Raw genomic sequence first — 18,261 nt, 5'->3', positions numbered from 1 at the left:
GACTTGTAGAGCTTTTCTTTCACACAAAATCCTGAATTCAACAAAGAAATTAAATGAAGGTTAATCAGTACAAATGAAGCATCCTGAAATGTATATTTACAAACTCATTAACATTTTTGGGTAAGCAAAGTGTTCAAATACAGTTGTCTATACAAATAGTTCTGTAGCTTTGTCCCTGAAGTCTCAAGTGTGCACATGCGAGTGCCCTTTTGGTGTCGGAGCAACAGGAAGATGTGCTGAGGCAGGATGCGAAGGCCCCAGCCCTGTCTCAGCCAGGCATTATCCCCAGTGCACTAATGGACCCCCGCTTTATTTTTAAACACGCTGTCACAGTGCAGCTAGGATGCCAAGGTTACCTTAGTGAGAATAGGCGGGACAAGCGGGTGATGTGGCCTGCTTCGGACGCTGCCGCAGGGTGTGAGAGTGAGACTGCAGCACTCCACTGAGAGAAGAACAACACCTGCAGCCGTAGTCCTCTAGAACTAGTGAACGTACTTCAAATAATAGAGAACTACAGTAATAGAGAGACAAAAGGCTGCCCGCACTCTGCCCTCAAGAAAAACTATTAACAAAAAAAAATTTAAGCCATAGTTTAAATGTCCCATTTTTCAAAATGCAGTTGTAAGGAAGCATGATAATATCAGAATCATATCAGTATTGGCAGATAATTGCTTTAAAAGAACATTATTGGGACAGATGTTTAGATTTGACCGATATTTCAATTTGATACTTGATGTAAATGTTGCGCTCCGGAGGAGCAGAATATTTCGGTGACACTGGTTTACTGCGCAGGTATAACGGAATTTAATTCACTAGTGCATTTATAACCATCTACAAACAAATGTTACATTTCACTTTAATGCAAATATATAATATCCAAATGACTACATTTTCATGTATTGCCATAGGCAGATATATTCATGAAAAAAGGATGTCGGCATCGGCCCACAGTTTCCACATTGGCACATCCCTAATTTTTGCAACACCCTCTTCAGAGTTGAGTATAAGTAATGGAAATCACATAGGGCAGGTCTGCTTCTGCTGGTCTGCTGTCATAATCCAGATAATAGAAATTAAACTATAAAACAGATTGATTTTGATTCTGAAGTAGAATTACATCATTGACATGTAGATCAGCAAGCTACATCCTTTGCCATTGCTATGCTATAATCATTTTCACGGTTCTAGCTACAAAACACAAAAGAAACTGCAACATGATGTGTACAAACACAATACAGACAGACTCACTGCACACAGTAGCTACTCCTTCCATATCATCCTGCTGAAATGAGCAGTAGCAGCTATAGAGGAAATGTTTAACATGAGTAGAATTTATGTGTGAATCGTCAGTGAGAGAGTGACATAGAAAAACTCTCATCGAAACATGTGCATGCTGCCTGTAAACACAAACACGCATCACAAAAAAAGCAGCGGTGGGACGGTCAATACAGAGCGCATCCCAAATCACCCCGGGGAAGGCTCAGCTCCCCTGTGGGCCGCACGGCTGCACGGCCACTAAGTGAATTCATTTACAGTGCAAAGAATGAGAGTGCTGTGCAGGGCTTACCAGAAGTGAGAGGGCTCCAGAGTGGCCAGTGGACTGAGTAATCGGCCTAATGAATGGGACAAGGAGGCCCTGTTGGTACAAGGAGATGCATTTAGAAATGGGGTGACAGAAATGAAATTAAAAAAAAAAAAAAAAAAAACAGCTGTTTGTCTGTTTGTTTGAAAAAAGGCATCTAGCTGTCCCGTCATAAGGGCAGCGGACAAATGGATACAAGGTGAGACAGATATCATTTGTGATTAGATAGGTGCTCAATCTGGCCAAGGGTCAGCAGCCCGGCAGTGGTCACAGGCTGGGCTCTTGTGGACGGAGCGGGCTGAAGCCTCTCAGTTTAGGGGAAAAAGGTGGGTCGAGCGCAGCCACAGACAGGCCTCTGTGGGTAATGTATTCTGAAACCAAATTACCGTAAGCCGATCCCATCTGGATAGTGTCGGAGTGGGGGCTGCTTTGGTTACCCACGATAGCATCTCCACGCAGACAGCAAAAATCTGATTAACCCAATAGCACTGAAACACTTGGTCAAAGAGCAAGGAGCTTTTAACTTAAGATACACTAATGCAATTCCCTCGCCTTGTTTTCTCTACAGCTAATATAATAAAATGGAGGAGAGGAGGGGAGGGGGGGGGGGAGGAAAACAACGGAAGAGATGTGCATTTTAAGTGCTCAATGCGCCAACTCGGGAATGAAGTCAAACAAATTTAAATGTAATTCATCACTGAGTGTGTATAGAGGTTCACCACAGAAATACATAATCCAACTGTCATTCCACTAAAGAGAAAAAGAAGGTAGGAGGGGTATGTGAGTGAGGAAAACAGGGGGATATGCTTGTCGGTAAGTGAGGAAAAGAGGAAAAGTCTTGTCTCTTTTCATTCTCACGCATTGTGAATGTGCCAACAAGCTAAGAAAAACTGAAAGTGACAAGTCACAATATTGCCAGATTTTTGAATGGCAAGGAAACACCACAAAAACTCAAGCGGTGCAATAAAGCGAGCCATTTCCCTCCAGCTGCTGCCCGAACCCTGGCAACCAAACTTAAAAAAGAAGATGCAAAAAAAGACAAAAGGAACTGCCACATGTGGCAAACGCAATCCACACGATTTACTAGAAAGCTTTTACTCTTTCTGCATTATTAACTCTTTGGTGTCACCTCTCTGGAAGTGCCCGACGTAAACAGCGCTGGCTTGTCTACATCTGATACTGGTAAGCATATAGTGGTCACATTTTCAGTGCTAATTCAGGACAGTGGAGCATGTTGAGGTCAATCCATACAGATGCATGCATATATTGAATTCACCAACACCAGACTAATGGACTGGCCAGCACAGTCCACTCAACAAACCAGTGATAGCAGATTTTTCTCTCTTTCTCTTTCTATCTAATTCTCACCCCACAGAGCACCAATTCAGAGCGATTCTTTGAAGATGTGTCAAAATGACCAGCATTCAGAAACTAAAAATGAAATACACCTAAAGTTTCTTTTTACTAGTTTTACTAACTAGTGCTTTTAGTAATGCATGACTAAAAATAAATAAATAGTAATAATAGAGAACTGTATCTAAAATATGTATATTACTTTTTAAATTTGATATAGCAATAATTAAGTAATTAGCATATATATGTATATATATATATATATATATATATATATATATATATATATATATATATATATATATATATATATATAGGAAACCTGAAATTTCTAAAACAGCAAACGATTTTTGGCGCTCTTCTACTGTTCAGCACACACACACACACACACACACACACACACACACACACACACACACACACACACACACACACACATACACATAAATCTCACTGCTGATGTTAAATGATATTAAATGATATAAACGTTTGTTTAGAGGCCAAACATTTGCTCTCTCATTGTCATATTACAGCACATGCTGTTGCATGTTAGTGTTCCATGTCTGTGCGAGTCATACATACGGCACACTGCACACCATTTAAACACTGTTGGGTGGTGTCCTGAGAAAAGAGTTGGTCTAGCCTTACACTGCAGCATAATAGACACGTCATTTCAAGTAACGTGTTTTCCATTAAAAGTAAATGTTTAGTCTTTTAAAGTAGTGTCAGTGTATTAATCTGAAGTCTGTATACACATGTGTGTGCACAATTCTCACCACGGTGTAAATATGCCAACTGTTTTTCTGTGGCATAAATACATTTATACACAACAACTAAAATATTGTTTATTTCTCAGACTTGTGGAAGTAGTACGAAAACAATGCACTGATTAAAATCTGAATAAAAATATTAGCATAAATTAATAAAATATTTTTAAAGAAATCAAATTAACAGCATGAGATGGTAATATCAGTTAGGATATTGAATAGGGATAGGGTCTTATTTAAAAACATGAATTTCTCTCTTAACAACAGTGTAAACTCAGCCCCTCATTATTCTTAATGCTAAGATATAGAATTGCTGTAAAATGTAGGCAGCAAAAGTTTAAATCATATTTAAACAAAATAAATACAGCAAGATCTAAAATGCATATTTACTTTTTATTTAATATAATAATTTGTTTATTAAGCTTTGTTAATGCAAATGTATTCTCTATGTTCTGCAATTATGTGGCAGATAATAAATATCCCAGCAGAGCTGTCAAAAAAACACACATCACAGAAGAACTAACAGACCCATTTTTCAGTATGTTAAACTCAAAATGCAGCAGTGTTTAAAGCAAATGTAAAAAGTTTGTAAATGTAGCAGTTTGGGCAGAGGCTGTCCAGTAGTGTACCTAGAAAAGCTGAGCCGTATTGAACCGTTGTAATCCTGCTTAGTGTTAACTACAAAGCAGATTAAAATATGCGTGGCTAAGGAGTTAACGAGCTCTGCAGTGCACAGCGTGGTCAGCGGCAGGCCAGACACACTTCCCCAAAAACCCACAGACACACAGTCCCCGGACTGCAGCAGGAACTGATGTCATTTTAGCCCATTTCATTCCGTCCCCTCAGTGCGTCTGTAGGCTCGGAGTGCCGGTGTAATCCTACACGCCGTCCACAGGGAAAAAATCCATACAGCTGAGCTACTTCACATTATTCTTTTCAAGCATATCAATCTTTCAGCCCGCCACGCTGGAGATCTTTTTATGATAATCCAGCCACAATAACGCACACATTTGGCTGATTGGATTTTTAGCGTGAAAAGAGTTATTGTTGTAAATTAAGAGTGCTCTGAGTATGGTTTATGATCAACATGATATATATCAGTACATCAGTACATGCAGAGATTACATGCCGGGCGCAGGGAAAAAAAACTTCTGATGGCTATAAATTTCTAGAAATAACTGAGAAATATGGCGCGAGGAGAAGTGAAAAGAAATGACAACTAGATATCACTTATAAAAGCCTAATAAAAAAATATGCTGAGGTTTTAAACAAGTAGATCTGATGTAAAGACAATTCATTTTTGAAAATGAGACATAACTGAAATGCAGAAGGAAAATAATTCTAACTCACATTTAAAGCTGGTATGGACAGAGTTTGAGAATTGTCAAGTTTAAAAAGGCGCTCTGGCTCTGTTCTGAGGCCAGTCAGCTGTAGCCGTAGCAGCACAGTACAGGGGTGAGAGAGAGCGCGTCCTGAGCGGCGAATCCTCCTCTGGATCTCTCTTCTCTATAACAAATATTCCCACCATGTAATTCAGCCTATCCGATCCCCATGAGATCTCTTTAATCTTGTCTCTTTCCATTTAGCCCCATGCATTTAAGAGCAGGCGCTGATCTAAGCGCGACTTCCCCTTTATTCACTGCTTTTGTCCCGCTTGAACAAGTACCTTAAGATTTGTTTTGGGTTTTTTTTCCCCCTTTCATTCTTTTTGAAATGCACATGCACATACTTACGCGTTCACATACAAATGAAGGGAAATCGCACTTAAGGAGCACCTAATTGATTGGCCACGCACTTAATGCAATGTGCAAAGAGTTGCCACACACAGCTAACAAGCGGCTTTCAGGCAAGGCTTTCTCCCCCTGTCCCATACAGAACAAGCACCTGCTCCGCTGCTATACTTAATAATCTGTTCAAGCCTCGTTACACTCGAAACAGACAGAGAGAATGTGTCTACGCATATGTGGAGTGCCAACACAGCTGACGAAAGTACAAAGCCTCTTAAAAATAACAGCAAAAAGCTGCTTAGGACAGCCCAACCAGATACTCAGAAAAGCAAGAAAAAGAAAGAGCAAAAGCAGAAACATGCTATTTCCAGAGAGAGAGAGAGGGAGAGAGATTAAGAGAGAGAGAGGTTAAAATAGAGCAGAGAAGAGAAAGATGCACCTACTGGTTATGATAGCTGAGAGGATCAGGGATGCAAAGTTCGGAAATGTCCATCAGTCCAGTTTTAGCATTCCAGGAAGCAGAGGAGGAAAGAGGAAATGAGTGACCCCCTATTTCTCCCCCCAAAAACCGAGAGACGGACGAGCACCTTCAAAGAATAATGTTAAACCAAAAAAAAAAAAAAAAAAAAGAGCACCCTCCTGCACAGCACCCCCCCCCCAGTCTGCACAGGTACAAGAGTGTTTGCGTGTGTGTGTATAAGTTAGCTAGTATGTGTGTGTGTATGGATGTGCATGAGAGTGGGGGGGCAAGAGGTAAAGTGGGAGGGGGGGGTGAGAAGGAGTGAGCGAGGCAGAGAGAGGAAGCGGTGGAGAGAGAGAGAGTGAGCGGGTGAGCGAGCAAGCGCTAAGATGGAGTGGCCGTGCGAGAGCGAGCGAGAGAAATGACTCTTTCCATGCTCAGGATAGGGCTCTTTAAGACTGAAGGGCTTGATGAATATGGAACAGCTGCTGTTGGCTGGCTCCGGGGGGCCGGACTTAAAGCGACAGAGAGAGAGAGAGAGAGAGAGAGAGAGAGAGAGAGAGGGAGAGGGAGAGAGGCTGGTGGAACACAGGGGAGGGGGTGGGGAGAAAGTGTGGGGGGGGGTGGTCTTAAATGCCCACACAGAAAATCACACACCCTGATATACACAAACACACAATTTACTATAGAGCTCCATGTGAGGTCTTTCACTGACTCCAGGGAGAGAATATAACACTAACCCTAAACACAGCCCTGATTCTAACTTTAACCATTTAGAGGAAGAACACACTTGGAAAATGAATAGAAAAGGCACAATAAATATACACAATAAATCTATACAATAAATGCACGTACACTTATTACGACCGGCAAAAAGACTCACTACTTCAAAGTGGGCATGCATAATAATATTAGAATCATATCAATGTCAGAAAATTGTTGCTTAAAAAAAGATCTGATATTTGACAGATACTTCAGACTGAAATTTGATGTTTTTATTACTTTTATTACTGAAAGAGCAGAATGTTTAGGTGATACATGGTTACTGCACTAAAATCTTCAAAGTGTTCTAAAGAATTTATTTGTTTTTACAATAATGCTATATAAGGCAGACACATTTCCAAATGTACAAAAGTTTATGTATCAGAACCATCAGATATAGATGAAATTTATCAGATATCAGCATCGGCCCACAATAGGCACCATATCGGTGCATCCCTACATGTGAGCACCTTTGGTCCTCATTAGTATAGCAATACAAAAACATCCACAGATTCAAAACAGACACATACTTTAAGAAAACCTCCCGAATCACCAGGCTCGACAAAAAGCCTTTTTTCTTATGTCTTATACATCTCTTGACTTCTAATAATAAGCATGTGTTTAAACATAGGTAATATAGTTCAGTACAGATATTTTGCCGTTGTCAGAGCACAGTTGTTTATTTTTTAAGCTCACTATTACATTTAATTCTACTGTCAACTATTTCTCTTTTAACGCATTCATCTTAAATGATGTGTTTCCAGGATTTAGATGTACTGAGATTAAATTGGTGTCCTGAGATGTACTGAAATCAGATAAAACAGATATAATGTATTTTGTATTTTATGAAGTTATTTATTTATGTCAATATTTCTTAAATGAACATTAATAACTTAATGTTTAAGTTAAAACAAGCACATGCATTTGCAAACTAGTTAACTTTCATGATTTTTTTAAGACTGGCAAGTCTACAGAAATAAATCAGCAGAGTCACATCAGTTTTTTTTTTTCTTCTTTTACACCATCACACAGCAACCATCCTGTGAAAGTTTCAGCACAAGTGTGAGAAATGTTTCGAGCCATAACTCAAACTGGACACCCATCAGCTTCTAAAGCGGCGGAAAATCCTTGCCTGTCTTCAGTGTCCCGAGGTTTTAAAAACGCCTGTGTCTCACTGTTGATCAAGCCGTAGAAGAATGCAGGGAATGCAGATACCATTTCACAGTTGATGAGGGTCTCCATGTTACTGTATCCCATTTTATAAAGCAACGGCACACCATATCAACCAAAGGGAGCGCTGACAAAGCCATGGATGACCAATGGGCGATTTGAACAGATGTAACTTACAGCGTCTCACAAAACCAAACTCTATAAAACACACAAAGCCTTCGCAGCAACTCTGCAGAGAAACAGCAGACAAAACATCGGGGCCGAGTTCAGAGACTTTTACAAATATGTTATGATCAACAACAGAGAGCGTGACTGATGGGCTGCACTTGTTTCATTGCTTGATTTCTGTAGGAACATACTAGAAGGAGGTGGGCTCGTTACTGGGCGGCTCCAGCCTGCTGTTAAGAGAATCCAGCACTCTCCTATTCATCGGCTCACGTTTCCATAATCAATACTAAAACATCATGCAATCCCTATTGATCATCACAGGCCCCCATTGATGCTCTACCGCAGGCCTTCAGGTTTGGTTTGCATAAAAAAAAAAAAAAACCCACTTATTCAGCTGGACATCACAGCTAGTTTGAAGTGCACGACAACCAGGAATCAAAGTAAATTAATAATGACAAATTCTTTAAAGTAATTTCAGAAACATGAACAGCTCCCAAACTATTGTAATAATATGAACATGTATCCAAATCAATAATACAGACTGCATTTACTTTCCCCTTTAATTACACCTAACACTCTCAATCCAGCCATACAGATGCAGTTCAGTCCTTCAAAACACCCCTTTCAATCTACCCGAATATACGAGCTATAAGTACAAACTCTAAAAAAAGCATCAAAGGCTCTTCTGATCCAACATGCATGTAAAAGGCTCATAAGAGCCCCAGCATGTGCTAAGCTATTTTTAAGTACATCAACATTGTGGTTCATATCGAGTGGATGATTGATGTCTCAGAAATTCAGGAACATACTGTAATTTAATTGCAAAACACAGGATTAAAGGTCATTCATCCGAGATTCTAATCCACCTGATTTGGTTTAAGGGGAGGGCTGAGATCCCTTTGGAATTCATATTAAGTGGCAGGCAACTGGCTCTACAAAGTCCTGCACAAAAAGCTGCCTCATTCATCCTTTTATGCCTTGCCTTACACTTGCACACGACGTAAATCACTGATATGGTGAATAATAATAGTGAGAATGCTTTAAATTGAATCTGATGTAAGCAGCAGTACAGATGCTGCTTTTTCACAACCTGAGAGAAATGAAAAGGTATTGTAATGAGAGTGTTAAGATGTACCATTAAAAACAAAAACATGCCCAACATGTTAACTTGCTGCAAATTACAAAAGTGGCAGAAAATTTAATGCTGATTTTTAAGAGATTAAAGTCATTTTAAGTGTATCTCAGTCAATTATTTGCTAAGCTTTGGTGTAATTTGTTTCATTACAAAAATACAGATATAGATAAAACAGACATAGCAGACATAGATAAAAACATAGAAAAATACAGACACTAGATCATATATATTGAGAACTGAACAAAGCAGTATAAAATATTGGAAAATTAATGGGACAACTACATTGATTTTACACTCAGCAAAAAACAGACTAGAGTAAATGTGGCTTAAAATTTAAATGATAACTCAGATCAAAATAAAGTAAGGCCACTGCTGTACCTGTGGATTATAAATATGGAAAAAATAGGCTCTAAAATAAAACACACAGGCTTTATTAGGCAGAGCTGTGTAGAGGTGCAGATAAATATCAGTGTAACGTTCCCTTTTCCCTGGTGGCCTTAAAAGCTCTCTGAAGTCCACTGCACAACTAGTTAATAGTAAGGTAGGCTACTACTGACGCGGTAGAGAGAGAGAGAGAGAGAGAGAGAGAGAGAGAGATCATTGCCCGGCTTCTTGGCAGCATGTGACACGACACTGATCATTAACGCGCCTCATTTTATTTTAATGTTTGCCGTTTAAGATAGTTTAAGGTGGGACTTGAGACGCTGCTATCGTTAACGTTCGACACGTACGTCTTCTATACCGTAACGTCACTGCAAATGTTTACATTTTTGCCCACGTGGTGAAACATTTGAACAGCTTAACATCGCGATACCGGAGCAGCAGCGGCGCTCAGGCGGAAAGGAAAGTCCACAGACACGAAAGCCTCAGAATGTCAGTGTCACTCAAGTTCTAATCAACTTTGTAAGAGTTCCACAGCTTGAGTAGCAGATAAACTCAGACAAAACTCTGAGGGAAAAGGGCACGTCTGAATAAGCCAGCAGACGAAACGAGACAGCATTAGTAGCCTACGTCGCAGAGAAAAAGGAGAGAGAGGAGGAGAGAACTACTCTACCTTCTCACACACACAGGTCATTTCGAGCTCCCTCAGGTGCGCCGGTGTAAGAGAGAGACGTCCTCGGCTTCCTCTGACTGCGTTTACCTTAAACTGACTGCTGCTTCCTTGCCGTTGGTCGACAGGTCTGTCCACCCCTCCTCCTCCTCCTTCACCTCCGGCTCTGCCTCATTCACTCCATCCCTCCGAGCCTCCACACGCTGTGCTTTCTGAGCCCTGACCGCTCCAACTTTTTTTTAAGCTACGAGTAAACGAATGAGTGAAAGAAGTTCAGTCGTGTAGCTCAGCCGTCTTCCACAACGTCCCCCTCCGTCTGCCTTTAACAGGCACGCTAGCACACATGCTAGGTCGTAGTACGCAAGTCTTCACATGAAAACACGCAGCTCGCGCGCCGGAACACGAACCGTAAGTTCTGGAAAGAAAAAAGAAAGAAAGGTCGTTTTGAGTCCGCCGTTGATGAATAAATTAGAAGACAACAGTCTGAGGCGACGTGAGCTGAGAGTTGGGAGACGGTGTCATGTAGTCATTGGGCTGAAGTTAGGGCTTCAGTCCAGCCTGTGGAAAGTCTGAAAGTGTGAAGCTCGGTGTTTAACTGAATGTGTATCCGTTTGTTCATTTACCTCAGATAGTTGATTTATTTTAGTTACTTCAGTATTTAGTGACCTGCTATCTATGATAAATGTAAAGGGGAAATCCACCCATTTTTTTTATTTCTGAATAATTCAGTTCTTGAGATAAGTCATTCAGACTGGTTTGATGTGAAAAGGTATATTGTATAGAAAATGACACTGATTTCTTTACAGTGGTGTTTATAGGAATGCCAGCAACACAAATATAGACATTTTATTTACTACACAAAACTACAAGTGAACCTACGTCTCTTCTATGTGTCTCTTCTATATGTAACGTTGACAATGGTAACGTAGAAACAGAAATATAGAATAGAAATATTAGAAAAGTTTTCTTTTGGGGCTGTTTTGCATGTAGCCTTCCACCACGAAATGATCAAAATAAATGGATTCCAATACATTTTAAGCCAAAACCTTATAACAAAACTATCACAAAGCAATGTCTCAGACAGCATATGTCTAACCATTTAATGTGTTATCTTTCTCTGAGGGAGCTTTTATATATGGACATCTGGCTCCTATCACCACCACTGTGAACTTTTCTGACTCTGCACGTTTCTCTACAATGGAGCATTTCACACCAAACCACACTGACCTGTTTATATCTTGGCCATTGAACTGTATTGAAAAGTTGCTGGAGTTCTCCTTTAAGGTCTTTAACCCCTTAAAGTGACCTGAATGTAGGCCCATATTTGAATTTCTCACAGCTACGTAACTTGCATATTAGTTTTATAGTAGTTACTGAATAGTTAAAAGTAGTTGAATAATAAATCTAAAGGTTAATAACTAAACAAACGTGCATGATAAAGAGGTTAATTATCATAAATTAGCATATGACAATAGATATATGATTCTCCAGCTGTTCAGTTGGTGTAGGCTATTTATTCATTCAGTCAGTATTATTTAGATTTTTGTTTCTGTGTAACTAACAGTTTTATTCACTATATTCTCCAATAACAAACAAATTACACTCTTTCTATCCACAGACAAAAAAAAATACTTCAAAACAAAAGAAAAATTACTTCAAAACCTTTCCTGACTAAAGGCCTCAGTGTGGAAAAAGCTAGTAGTAAGCTGATTAAAGCATCCTGCAGTCATTTAGGAGGGTTTCACCAATCCACATGACTCCACTAGAGGGAGCTCTGTTTCACAAGAACTGAGAACAGTTGAAGAGGCCTGTTTATTTATTAATGCAGGTTCTTATATTCGTATAGTTGTTTGTCTTCTTTCCACAGGGAATATATCACAAATGCAAACTTGACAAGAAAGCATGTTTGTGTTTCAATAAGAATACTGTGAGTGTACAGAGAGTCACTTCCAATGCCCATGCAGCACTTTCCTACAGTGTCACTTATGTAGAGAAGGCTTGAGCTGCTTGTACACAGTTAACTGCAGCTGAGTATCAGTTATTTTAAATTGCATTGCTGTTTTACATTGAATGTAATGATTAGCTTAAAGCTTTTACAAGTGTGTGTATACTCAGTGGTGTCTAAAGCCTGCGAGGGGTTTTATGTCTGCTTATCTTTGAATTAGTATTTGCTTATATGCAATCACATCTAATCAGTAGTTTATTTCAATGCTGATTAAATCTATGATGAGAGCCTTAGAAACTGATTTTACATATTGATGATATAGTCAGTGGTTTCCCACATTTCAGTGTTTTATGTGAAATTCTAAGATAAATTTACTACACCACAACAGATTTGTCACTTATATTGCAGTAATTAAACAACAAGTGAGTTATCTAACCCTTTATCTCAGTGACTTTGAATATGAAATAATTTGCTAAGTCATATTTCACAGACCCAATATATAGTTAATGTAACATTTGATACACACAGTTTGGATTAGTTTTGATTGATTTGTATGGGTCTTGTTTATAGTGGCTTGCTTTAAAAAGCAGTATACCTAATTATTTTTTGCCCTCCGCTTGTACGCTGCTCCCTAAATGAATTATGACATAATGGCAAACTGAGTTAAAGTCACTCACATTTTGAGTGGATGGACAGTGGAGGAGCCCTGGTAAAATATGTTCTCGGATCAAAAAGAATCAAGCATTAATCTAAACGTGCCCCTTTGAACATTGCATAATTCAAAACACAAACATTTTTCTTCCCAGCGCTCAAACTGAATCAGACACCAGGCTCTCCTCTAAACTCATTCCTCTGTCCACTCCTCTCAATCCTCTCCAGCCCCAAATTTCATTTGGGAGATGCTCGCGCTCACCCAGCTTGCTCCAAGTTGGTATCTTGCTTCACTTCACCTCATCCAGTAGAGTTACTCAGTTAAGCAAAATGGACAGGAGACTCTAAGTGGTTTTTGAAATCTTTGAATGAACTTTGGAGTGGATGTGCAGTGCCACTACTGAACATAACCTCCTCCTCCTCCACCTTTATCCATCCCTGATGCCCTATCTCACTCCCTCTCTCCCTTTTTCTCTGCCTGAAATGGGGCTGTATCAGGCATGATATGTGAGAGGTGGGGTCCAGAGGCGAGATGAGGATGTCTCCTTCATGGGATCTGACAGCAAATCCATACACTGCAATGTTTATCATTGAGCCATTACCACGAAGCCAAATGAAAGGACAATAATCCAATAATTTAAGCCAGATTTACCTGGAGAACATTCACAGTGAAGTGGCAAATAATGCACTGAAGAAAACAGCACCTGTTACTTCATTCCAGAAGACTGTGGTGGCTGCCAGAACCTAGAGTGAGAAAGCACAAGAACAGCTCAAATTAACATCATAATAGATTTAGCCTTATTGACTTGACTGCAATTAAATACCAGCGTAAGGTGGACATGGAGATGGTTGGTGTAAAAGTAGAGGAGGCAGTGGATAGGGCAAGATGGAGGCAGATGATCTGCTGTGGCAACCCCTAAAGGGAGCAGCCGAAAGAAGAAGAAGTGGAGTCCCCTGTTTGCAAATGTACACCCAGTTTCTGAACAGTGACAGAATGACTAAAACAGCAACTACTGGAGTAGCATTCATCAGCAGCAGTGGGATTTACATTATTTTTTTCTCTAATGCATTATAGTGACAGTTTAACAAAAATAAATAATCTGCTGCATTTTTTGGAATATTTCTCCAAAGTACAGTAAAATGAAGTGTATGAAGCTTTACTCTCTATCTTAGATGATGTTGTAGTGCAAGTGTTCTTCTTTTTTCTCTATTTTTTTCTCAGTAACAGCTTCTTGTCAGCTACACATCCTGTCAGACTCATAGTATTGAGTTGTCTTCTCACAGTGGAAGGATGACCAGAAACACCTGTAGATTTTTTCTCAGACCTGAAGCAGATAAAATACTGATATATATGAGTTCTTTGTAAGATATATTTTCATCAAATTTCTGTTAAGTATATCAGTTTATACATATGCTGGTTTATTAGTATTAGCAGCCACCCTAAAGCCTGAATTTTGCTCATACTTTCCTTGTTTATAGGCCATGTCCATGTTTATAGACACCTGAATCTTTTTCTTTCAGAATCTTTATTATTTATAAGAAAGTCTATCAGAGATTACTTAACAACTCTGTGTGGTTTGAGGTGAGTTGATTTAAGCATGCTTATGTAATTTTACATCACCTGTTGGGTACATAAGCCTCGTAATTCTAAAGAAGCAGACTTCGAAAATCAAATGTCTTGGATGACTGACTGTGGAAAGGGGAATATGGTGTAAAGTTGAGTATATAAGTGTGTTAAAGTATGTTGTGGCACAAAGGCCTCCTTGAACAACACAAATATGAAGTGGATGGTATAAATGTTCTTGAACTAATGGAGTAAAATTCTAGGGGTCTTATAATTACAGCTCTTCCCTACTGTCTGGATACAGTTAAAATTCACTGCAGAACTTAGTTGTGTTCACCTGCACAACGGGAGAAGGTGTGACTTGCAGCATCTCACTTTGTCACATCATTAAGTTATTTGTTTTGCTGTTGAAGATGCTGATTGACTTTATTATACTCTGAAAAATAAAGTTGCCAGAAACATTCTTTGAAGACCACTTTTTGTCTAAAGAACATTTCAATCCATCATTCTATGAAGAGCCTTTTGTTGTAGATGAGATGCAAGAGTGTAAAGAACCTTTTTAAAGTTTAAAGAACCTTCACATGATGAGATATTTCCTAGAACTGTACATCCAAGCCAATAAACATTTAGGAACTTTTATTTTTAAGAATGTAAAGTTCTTGGTGATGCTGTGATATTCAGACATTCACTCCAGAAAAGCTTTAATCAAGAATGCATTTAGTTATATTGATGTTTCACTTGAAAGATGGACTAAAAGCCATTAATAGCCTTCTAGACGCAATATAAGAGTATATAAGAAGCACCCAGTGCTAAAACCATTTGTTCAGCACTAACAAGCTACTCATTAGAAAATCTTTCATGGACAGTAAGCATGGCAGTCTCTTTGTGTGCAGAGGAGGGGCAAAAAAAAGAAGGTTTATCTTATTTGGGAAAGTGAAGGGGGGCTGGCCTTATCTGTCAATAAACAGTAATTAGATTTTGTGGCCGATAGCGTCGATTGGTTTCTAATCTAGCTGTCGGCTGGGATGTGTATAATTAAAATCCTGATTGATAAAGCGGCTTGAGACCGCCTACATCACCACGTACTGCCCCCCCCTCTCCACCACCACCACTCCTCAGCACTCTAACGGACGTGCATAGCCTGACCCGACCCCCTACGGATGGAAGAAAGAGTGGAGATATGAAAGAGGGCCAAGGCCAGGGAGAAAAAGTGGGAAAGTGCAGCTCTTATTGATCAGAGCTATCTGCTTTCCTATCTGTGGCCTTTTCTTACAACAGGCAGTCCCCAACAAAGGGTTCATTTGCAGCTGTAGCTTGAGGGGACCTTCATCCACTCCCTGCTGGAGAGAGAATTGCAGGTGATTCAGTTCCGCATAATAGCGATGCTAAATCAAATTCTTCCAGCTCCTTTTGACTGTGATTTCGATTATTGCCTGGTCTGTCGATAGTTGATAGTTCTTTTATTGCAGATATGATCATGGGAGGTAAAACTATGTCTCTATAAAGCACATTTATAGTATTGATTAAATTGTAAATCTCACTCTGTGAGAGAAGAGAGAGAGGAAGAGAGAGAGAGAGAGACTGAGAGGTCCTCAGATCAACTCTCAAACAGGGATAAAACACTGGCACGACTAATTAGGGGACGTTTCAGTGGGTTTCATGCAGGCGGTGAGAAGACAGCCCTGAGGGCATCGAGAGGAGGGATGAAAACGGAGTGACACACCTTCATCTGCTCCAGCCACACACACACCTTTATCTGCTCTATTCGCAGTGCCTGAATCACCGCTGAAAGCCCAAAACGCGTGTGCTTAAGTGCCAGACGTCACACACATAGGAGAATACAAGAAAACTTACATTCTTATTAGTGGTGTCAAAGTTAATGACTTGCTAACACATTAATAACACATGTACATGATAAATTATTAACACAAGTAACTCAGCAGACTATGCTAGATAGTACTTGTTAAATAGATAGTATGATGAATAGAACTATGACTAAATCAAAGTCTTTTAAAAATATAAATTGGGCCATTAAGTCCCCGAGGTTGCAATTTTATTTAATCCACCAATGCCCTTTTTGAGTGTCTTTTTTATCTGCTGTAGTTTGAAATACAGTGTCACATGTCACAGATGCATGGATAATGTATCAGAACAGCTGGTAGATCAAAAATACTTTAACTTATTTATTTAAATTTAAATAGTCATTTTATTGTAAATAAACTATAAATTACATATATTGTCACCAGTAATGTCTTTGGATGTGAAGCGCCTCATGGATGTAGCTTGTTACTCACTCACTTGTTCTGTCACTCATTTCTGTCAGAAGGGAAATGGTAAGTCGATTGCAATAGCAATCCTCAGACAGGTGTAGCCCGGGAGTGACCCAGGGCCGCAATGTGCACTCAAAGTGTCGATGATCAATGTGTCCTGCAATTCACATTAGTTCTCTCAGTTGGCTGTGTTCTTCATCAATGCATGAGCCGAGTGATCCATACACTTGTATAGTAACAGTTGAAACAAGACGTATCTCTGAAGTAGCAACTTAATGTTGGAATAAAAACAAAAATTCTTAACTTTAATAAATATTAAGTAAGTCTGGACCATTTGTTGGTCCATTTATCATGAAATGTTAACACAATGCAAAGGGATGTCCAAAAGTATCCAGCTAGCTCGCATCCGTTGCTGAAACAAGCTTTCAGTTGTGCACACGCAGCTCAAAATCTCCATAGAAAACCGCTGCCTTTAAAATGGGATATTCTGGAGTAGCCACACATGATTCTAAGGTCATCATGCCCAAAGCCATGTCAACTGGAGGAGTATAAAGCCTTGCCCAGCACTGGGGTATGGAGCATCATTGAATACCTTGGGGCTGAGTTGGATTGGCATTTAAGATTCAGAACTAATCATCCGACATTACCTCACCAATGCTCTTGTGGCCGAATACAATCAGATCCTCACAGCAATGTTCCAACATCTATTATAAAGCCTTTCCAGAAAAGCAGAGGCTATTTCAGAAGGTCTCTATAAACTTTTGGATATGTAGTGGACTTAAGGTGACTTCAAGGCTAAAAGTGTATAGAACACCATGTATGAATATAATTCTGCCTCTTCCATTCATGTGATGATCTACACTTGCACATTTACCTGAATGAAAGCTATGAATCACTACCATATTGTCCTGCTAGGCAAATATCTAAAACTGATCTGAGGAGAGAAATATGATTGTAAGAGAGATGGATGGAGCAGAGTACAGAGCGTAGTGTCTGCTGGACTGTGACCTTTACTGTCTCACTCTGGTCACCAAACCTGTCACATGCAGAGCTGAGCTGACCCATCAACATGAAAGATGGCTATACAGTTTTTCACTGGTTTTAAACGCTCTCATTCTGTCTTTTAAAAGAGGAACACATGTAAATACACAGAAGCATGTTTATATGAATAATGCATGTTCTCACGCACCCACATAGACAGCTCCATGCACAGGTTTGGAATACAATTATTAGTAATATGTATTGATTATGCAGAAATGAAGTATCTGTATTTAGTCCAAGTTACATTTTGTAAAGACATTATTCATAATACAGTAGCCTTTTACATTTTTACGAAATGCTAGTTTATCAACTGTTTTAAAATAAGCAGACAGTATGTGACGATATACTCTAAAAAAGAATGTTACTTAAACAAATATAAATAGTGCAGGTCATGCTTATTTTTAAAGTGAACAGCTTAAATGGTCTTGTCAAACTATAAATGTAAAGTTAACCTTAATTTTTTTTTTTTTTGCAGCTTAAAAAAAATAGTCAGGAGCATGTTGTTGGTCTTGTAGGTTAGTCTTGTTTTCTCAGGTTTTCCTATATAGTTGGAAGCCTTTTGTCCTCAAAAGATATGAAAACAAAAAAGAAACACACACACACACGCAGTACAGC

At 39.3% G+C, this 18,261-nt stretch overlaps 1 protein-coding gene and 1 non-coding gene across 8 annotated transcripts in view; both read right to left on the bottom strand.

Moving 5' to 3' along the window:
• esrrb (estrogen-related receptor beta) overlaps positions 1-10,299 on the bottom strand; it is a 74,911-nt gene extending 64,612 nt beyond the window's left edge. The window contains exons 1-2 of one of the 7 annotated variants that reach the window (XM_017690841.2): positions 10,179-10,266; positions 1,568-1,636 (exon numbers count right to left, since the gene is read on the bottom strand). Coding sequence is in view for 3 of the 7 variants with exons in the window: in XM_017690836.2 (XP_017546325.1) it covers positions 1,568-1,636; positions 5,873-5,922 (119 nt within the window). In the remaining 4 variants the exon portion in view is untranslated. Of the gene's footprint in view, positions 1-1,567; positions 1,637-1,968; positions 3,053-5,052; positions 6,049-10,178 lie in introns of those variants that run through there. The other 6 variants (XM_017690837.2, XM_017690836.2, XM_037542213.1 and 3 more) reach the window with 6 other exon arrangements.
• Positions 10,300-16,686: 6,387 nt separating this feature from the next.
• On the bottom strand, positions 16,687-16,834 carry LOC119264192. Its single transcript, XR_005130857.1, has one exon. It is a non-coding gene; the product is annotated as a 5.8S ribosomal RNA (ribosomal RNA).
• Between the last annotated feature and the right edge of the window lie 1,427 nt (positions 16,835-18,261).

Source organism: Pygocentrus nattereri, chromosome 10, assembly GCF_015220715.1.
Source record: "Pygocentrus nattereri isolate fPygNat1 chromosome 10, fPygNat1.pri, whole genome shotgun sequence".
Lineage (NCBI taxonomy): Eukaryota > Metazoa > Chordata > Actinopteri > Characiformes > Serrasalmidae > Pygocentrus > Pygocentrus nattereri.
This window is presented reverse-complemented; position numbering and strand designations above follow the sequence as displayed.